This window comes from Cryptotermes secundus, unplaced genomic scaffold (assembly GCF_002891405.2).
Source record: "Cryptotermes secundus unplaced genomic scaffold, Csec_1.0 scaffold1908, whole genome shotgun sequence".
NCBI classification, from domain to species: domain Eukaryota; kingdom Metazoa; phylum Arthropoda; class Insecta; order Blattodea; family Kalotermitidae; genus Cryptotermes; species Cryptotermes secundus.
In genome coordinates, this window is record NW_019734349.1 from 131726 (window position 1) to 139342 (window position 7617).

Genomic DNA, 7617 nt, shown 5'->3' on the forward strand with positions numbered 1-7617 from the left:
TCTATTTTTACAATTCTGTTTTGAAGTCCTGTTATGTCATAGATGGTTTTGTTATTTGGGGCTGGTTCTAGATCTACGAAGAACAGGTTTAGCGGTTCTTTGGTGGATTTGTGATGAATATTGATGATGTTTCTGACTCTGTGCCCCAGCTCGGCATGTTCTTCTTTGATGTCTTCAATGTTGGTGGAGTGATGGAGGTAGCGTATCACAATTCTGAATGCTCTGTCTTCTTTTAGTTGATACGTGTGGTAGTAGATTTGTTGTGTTTTGAATTCTCTCACCATTTTCCTGTATGTTTCTGGGGTTTCACAATTTATTTTGACTATGTTATTTGCTAGGCTTTTGGTTACGTACTGTTCTTGTTCGGCAATTTGTTGGATGCGTTTTATCTTCTCTGAGTAGTTTTGGACACCATGAACGAATATTGGTGGTGGTTTGGCTATTTTCGGAGTCATAGTGATGTCGTTGTTTGGGGTTTCAGGTTGGTTTAATAGGGGGTTGAATCGGTTTGCTGTCGGGGTGTCACTTGAAACGGGTGGGTGGTGTTTCAGTATTCTTTTCCTCTTAGTGCTTCTGATTCTTTGCCAGTCGTTGTTGCTGTTGTTTTGGGTGTTTTCATCATCTTTGCTCCATGATGACATTTTTTGTGTGTTCTCCCCTGATGTTGTTAGTTGAGTTGTTGGGGTTTATGTGTTGTGATGGTTGGAGAATGGGTTGTGGGTAGCAGAGGGGGGGGGTTGCATTTGCGGATTTTGGGTTTGTGGTGGTGGTAGAGTCGGAGGAGTAGTAGTTCGGGGTGGGGTTATTGGGGGCCAGTTAGTGTTGTATTGGCTTTGATTTTGAGGGTTGCATATTGTATAGTTTGGGTCTGATGGGATATTTACAGAGTACATTATTGCTGTTGGGATGTTTACATTACTACCGTACCTGGCGTTTGGAGATTCCAGTACGTAGATGTTGCGAGTTGTTTTTTTTTCCTGTATATATTATTTATTTTATTGTTCTTTGTACAAATGCTTTCTCGCTGGCGTTGATCACAAGCTTGTTTGTTCTGTTTGATAGTTTTCTTGAGTTTATTCACTATAAACACTCGATTCCTCGGAGCGCTACACTGACACACCCGCACTGCTCGGCGTCTCGTATCGAAGTCCCCCAAGGATAATGAGCAAGAGTGAGGACGTAACATGCTTCGAAGACATGAGAAATGCATAAAGTAAAGTAAAGTAAAGCCATCCCTGTACCAGGCCGTGAAGGCCCATAGGGTTGTGAGACGTTGAGGGTCCCCATTTTCTAGACAATCGGCTCAAAGATGGCGGTAAGGTTGTCAGCCTTACGCGCCGGCCGCGCTTTACTCCCCAGGAAAATTATTTAATTAATTCCTGGTACTCATTTCTGTTAGAGGCTGAGTCGACCCCAGGGCCATAGTGCGGCTGGAAGGATTAGGTCAATTGAAAAAAACCAATGACCTCATCGGAACTTGGACACGCGACCTTCCGGCTTGTAGCGTAGTGCCTCAACCAACTACGCTACCGCGTGCCCCCTGACAAATACCTACACTATTTTAATCAGAATATCTTAAAGTTAGTGTTCCCTTGGGAGATCCACGTGTATGTGAGATCTTTTGATTATAATAATGAGCGGGTTGCATACAAGGCAGGAGATTTGTTGACCAGTCAAGCGACCAGTACTTTATCAAGAAGGACTCTTCTCTATACAGTTGTTTATTAAGATTTACAGAATACAAATCCGTTACCCCGGTTCTTCATTTGAAAAATCTCTATATAAATATCAATGAAATGAAAGCAAAAGATTCTGAGCATAAATTCGTAAAGATGTGGCAGAGTTCTACTGCATGAGAATGTGTTTGCTCCAGCAACTGATAGCTGCTCAGCTTATCAGTAAGTTCAGTAACTCCCGAAACTCAAAATTACAGCGCTGTGTTCACAAGCGCCAGCAATTGGCCCCTGTCCTGAGGCGGTTAAATTCATTCAACATATTTTAATCTTCAGAACTTTAAAAGTTGAAATAGCGAACCCCAGAAAACAGCTGTAATATGAACATCTCGCAGTGCGTTCCGTACTGGAGGCCACGCGTGATATATTTAATTTTGTGAACATATTTTTATTCCGCTGTATTTACCGTTGCATTGAAAACAGTCAGGAATTACACATGTCTCTCGTGAAGAGGCCGTAAGGTCGTCCTATATTCCGATGTAAAGATTCGCCCATCGGCAACCCAGTCACGTCCCCCATTCAATCTTGCGAAGGGGTTCTTAAAACTCTTAAAAGTGTGAAATAAAACGCTGTAATTTACCACTAGAACGTTCGGTGCTTAGTTCTTAGAAAAGCGGAAAGTGATTAAAGTGACATGAGCACTGACGTCTGATTGGCTCATCTCAAATTCTTGTGCTCTTTAATCAAATCGTCGTTGCGGCCCAAAAAAATCAAATATGCATATTGCGATATACACAGAGCCTACATTCATACTTACTTACTTCCTCATTGAGCTGAGCCCTTCTGGAGGAGCCTCCAATTCTGCTGCTACTCAAGAATTTCCCAGCATTTTATGGAACCCGAAGGTTCAGTACCGTATTCACAAGAGCCCTCCACTGGTCCATATGTTGAGTCACATCAATCCAATCCATACCATCCCATCCTATCTAAGATCCATTTTAATATTGTCCACCCACCTACGCCTTGGTCTTCCCAGTGGTCTCTTTCCTTCCATACATACATAAAGTAAAAAGGTGAAGTTGACCTGTGCTTAATTAATTAAACACTTCATCTTGAAGACGTATGGAGGAGTGGAGGTATAGCTCTGCCATGCTTGACCTCCGCACTTTGATGAAGGTAAATGGTCAGATTCACGCCTCACACACGGTATCCATTGGATGAGAGGCTGGATGAGCCTCAGAGCTCAGAGCCTGTCTGGGCGCTGTGGAGAAGAGAAAAACCTCTTGCCCCTGCCGAGAATCGATCCCCGCCCTTCGAGCACGTAGCCTGTCGCTGTACCGACTGAGCTATCCCGGCTATCCCTGTATTTTGTATTATGGAAGAGTATGGCTTGGATTGTGAGTACGCCTAGTGGAGCCCTCAGTATCTCTCAGAAATAGTCGTAACATTGTAAGATCTGAGGTTTTCACGGCGGTGACTATGAAGAATGCCATCTTCTGGGATGTGGCGCCTTGCAGATATTGTGTTAACCGACGTTTCGGGGGAACGTATCACCTCCATATTCAGGGTATAAGAAATCCGCGAGCGATGAGCTAACATGACTGCAGACTGCAGACTCACTCTGATAAGTGGCGAAGCCAATCTAAAGGATGCACTTCGAAAAGATTTATTCTTGAATTTTGTGTAGCCCTAAGCGTTTCCAATCTTATTCTTTCCAGCAAAGTAGGATTTAAGATTCAGTCTCTTTATAAACGTAACAAATTACAGTCTTACTGCAGCGTTAAGTAGCTATGCATCCGATCAATAAAGTCCCGATTTTCATCACTGTGTTTACAAAAGCCCTCGATGAATTATTTGGAACCGGCTTAATCCAGTGCAAATCGAACATATTTCCAAAATATGATTTTTTTTATCTTCTGGTCTACTTTTAAGTCTACGAAATGCTGTTTTTTTTCCTTCAGGTATTCAAATCAAAATATTATGTGTATTTCTTACGTATCCTCTCATATTTTCGTTTGTTTGATCTAACTGTATTAGATGAAGGATACAAATCTCGAAGCTTCTGAACATGTACTTTTCTTCTCTCTTGTTATCCTCGTCTCTCTTAGAACAAAGTGTTTTCTTCTCCAGCTTCTTGTCTTTTCTTCATATTCCCTTCCCTATTTCATTTTTCCTATGTTTCTGGTAATGCTCTTTTTCTACACTTTCCTTCAGCTTTTTGTTTATGTTATTATTTAACCCCCTGTTTCTGTACTTCTTTTGGCTTGTTTTGGACTTCATCCATCGTCTGGTATGTAAAAGACAAAAGACCACGACGTTTCGGAGACAGATTCAGTCTCCAAAACAAGCCAAAAGAAGTACAGTATGCACTATCGTCAGAATCCTTTCAAGTCTACCTCTGTTTCTGCTTTCCACCTTCTTCGATTTTTCAATTCCATTTCCCTCTCTATCGTCTACTTTTTGTCTTTGTCTTCTCTTCGTGGTTCTTTTCCTCCAATTCATCTTCTTATCCTCCTCCGTGTATTTATTTTCTTCTTAATCCTCATGCATTTCTCGTTGCAGCCAGCATCTTCCCTTCGCCGACGTCCTACTGGACCAACCCAAGCGCCAACCTCTACTCCAACATCGCGGCGGCGTCCAGCCACTCGATGACGCACCACCCGAGTCATGTGACGTCACACCTCGGCTCATACCCGCACTATGCATGACCAGACCCCGGCTGGACCAGAGAGTACAGGCGGCTGGCTATGTAAACACGTGTACAGAGTATAGGAGAAAGAAAATAGCTCTTTCTTGCCAGATCATGAGAGTCTGCTCTAAGGAGTACTTTGAAATCGGCCATGACTTGTCTCTCTTCCGTCTATCAGAATCATCCTTCATTTCATGCTACACGATTTCCGAAGTTGATTCAGCGTCGTTAACTTATGAATCAATAAATTGCACAAACATGCACAAATGTCGGGACTTAACAGTGAGACTGCCGAGCTTTGTAGTTATGGCAAGAACTGCCTGTTTTCCTTCTCACCCACTCACTCAGTATATGTTGTGTATTCAGCACACCGACATTTCGTTAGGTACTTGTGACACAGTCTGCAATACACATACTAAGATATGAGCGTTCCCTTTAATAAAAACAGAATGAAGGAAATAAGTAAATCTCGGACGTAATTTAAATAATATAAATCACTATATAATTCTTGTGGCCCAGCCTGTAGTGACAGGAGCTGAACATTAATCAATAAATTATTCTTGGTGGGAATTTCTAGGAAGTGAAGCTGAGTACAGGCCTCTGGATCGAGCTTGTGTCCAGCCTGTAGAAAAAGAGGCTGATATTCTTTCATAATATTCCTTTATCCGTTGTAGGAATCAGTACATTGTATCTGGATACCGTACTGCTCTAATTATAAGAAGCAGTTGTAATATGAAATGACATTTAGAACGTCATGAAAAATAGGGACAAACATGTCATACGTGTTTAACAAATGAACAAGGCAGTGAAAATAATTAGTTTTAATTTACTGCAACACACTGAGACTGCGCCTACTTACTTTGCCTATGCACTTCCTGAGTTGCAATTTTATTTGTGATTGAAGTATTTGTTCCAGACTTGATTTTATTTATAGAGACAAATATGCTTCTCCTAACATGAAGGAAATCTAGTTTCAGTTTAGTCAATTATGCTGGATTAGATATATTTTCCTTATATTTTCTAGTTTACTTTAAATTATAAGTGTTTTATAGGCCTGGAGAATCGATATGGTTGTGTTGTTGAAAGGAAGATTAATTTTATCTGAATCTAATATGAGATTTTATTTAATTTAGGTCCTGTGTTGGCAGTTTTGGTTCGTGTAACACTTTCACCACAGATTATTCTTATTGATTGTTCTTACATTGTGTTCTGCCACTGGTCATGTTCTTCTAATTGTACATATATCTAGCCGGTATTAGGCCAGCTGTTGTGCTGGGCGTCTGCAAGGGAGGGGTTGAGAGCTGAATCCTTGTTATTAAGTTGCAGCTCCAGGTTTTCAGTCCTGAAACACTGCATGTAGCATTGCCTGCTCTTTCAAATCCACTGGTACAGTGGACTCACCGGCTCGTTCAGCTGCAGAACATATGCTTCCAGGCTAGTTGTTTGGCCCAGCCATATAATTCGAAGGAGCACAGAAAAATTCCGTGCAATATGATACTAAAAACTTAACTGCGTGTTAATATATAACATATTGTATAGCAAGTGTCACGTAACTTCGAACAAGACCAAGAGTAACCTTGAATGCGCAGAAGAAAAATTTTCAGACAGGCGGCCAGTTGTTTGTACAACTGGCCGCCTGTCACTTGTCACACCCTCGAACCCACCCCTTTGTCTGAAATTTTTCTTCTGCACATTCAGGGTTATTCTTGGCCTTGTTCGAAGTTACGTGACACTTGCTTTAACTGTGGTAATTAATTTATATATCAGTTAATTATGAATTTTGTATAAATTTTAAAACATTTCGTTTAGCTCTGACAATAACAAACGTTAGAGAGGAACGCTAAGTTACACAAACAATATTTTGGTCTTCTGCATTCAAGTCACACTCATGGCTAAAAAAAACACAGTTTCGGTAAATAGTACTGCCTCCTGGAATATGACACCGTGTAACGGGCAGAAATTTATTATAATTTCAGAGGAATTTACTGTCTCCATCTTCGGGACCTAAGATTAAGCTGAACAGACAAAAACTGAAGTAGCAAGCAGCAAGTGTTATTTTTTACAAAATATGATTTCGGAAATGTCAGAATACGAAAAATGTTAATCTTCACTCTCTGCCTACAGTTAAATGACGAGGGGGAAAATATGATAAATCTGAATTCAAATTCTTCCTCTCAGACGATCGGAATTTGAACCAGTAACCACTGACCAGTAATATTATTCTCCACCCTTCGGATCTGCGGGAGCGGTGTCTGTGCGTTTACAGACTGCAGCAAATATTACGAGGAGCGTTACTTCCAGACTGCCTGCTCCCTCACTGTGATACATGTAATACTTGTTGAAAGCACGTAACGAATCGTTTTCTGCGACAAATCACGTATATTTGATGATATGGGTGTCATGTTCCTGTCTAGAAAACCGAGATTAACGGCCGTGGGGATCCGTTGCGCTGACCACGCGACACCCTCTATCCGCTAAAGTTGACACTAACTTCACCGACAAGTGGCGGACACTCGGTCGGTATAGTTCGCTTGCGGACTAAAGCCACGGAGTTTGTTTTATGGATGCCATGTTTTACGGTACGCAGACATATACGTGCTGTAAGTAGGATGGATTTTGAAACACAAAGGCAGGGCTTTGTTTCCGAATAGACCAACGGGAATGGAAGGTGCAGTTGCTCATTTAAGTTAATATCCTGTATCCTTCTTCAGGAAACAATTTACTTTTAGTACATACATGGCTTGTGATTCCTTTATTTTAAGCATGTTTTTATCTTATTCTGATTATTTTGTTTCGCCTACAGTATGCACAGTTTATTTAATTTTATTATTTACTTATTTATATCTAAGTAATATTATAACTGTTCCAGTGACTTGGTGTGCGTTATGTGCTCATTCGATGAACACAGATACCCAAGGAAATTACGTTTAATATCCCAGTAGACATCCGGTTTAGAAAACCGAAATTAACGGCCGTGGGGATTCGTTACGCTGACCACGCGACACCCTCTATCCGATAAATTTGACACTAACTTCGCCGACAAGCGGCGGTCGCTCGGTCGGTATAGTTCGCTTGCTGACTAAAGCCACGGAGTTTATCCCGGTAGACAACACATTCACACACATACGTACGTGATACCTACAGATACTATTTACTCATGGAATCTCCTAACTGGCGATAATCAATGACTGGGTTTCTTATAATTGAATGTGTATTTTAAGAAGCCCGCATTGCAATACAGGATTGAAGTCGGGA

At 41.2% G+C, this 7617-nt stretch overlaps 1 protein-coding gene across 1 annotated transcript in view; it reads left to right on the top strand.

Annotated features, from left to right (window-relative positions):
- Positions 1-5930, top strand: part of LOC111868729 (transcriptional regulator ERG homolog) — a 108769-nt gene extending 102839 nt beyond the window's left edge. Inside the window, exon 7 of the mRNA XM_023859655.2 lies at positions 4236-5930. Coding sequence (XP_023715423.1) covers positions 4236-4381 — 146 coding nt within the window. The 3' untranslated portion in view covers positions 4382-5930. The remainder of the gene's footprint in view (positions 1-4235) is intronic.
- The last annotated feature ends 1687 nt before the right edge of the window (positions 5931-7617 follow it).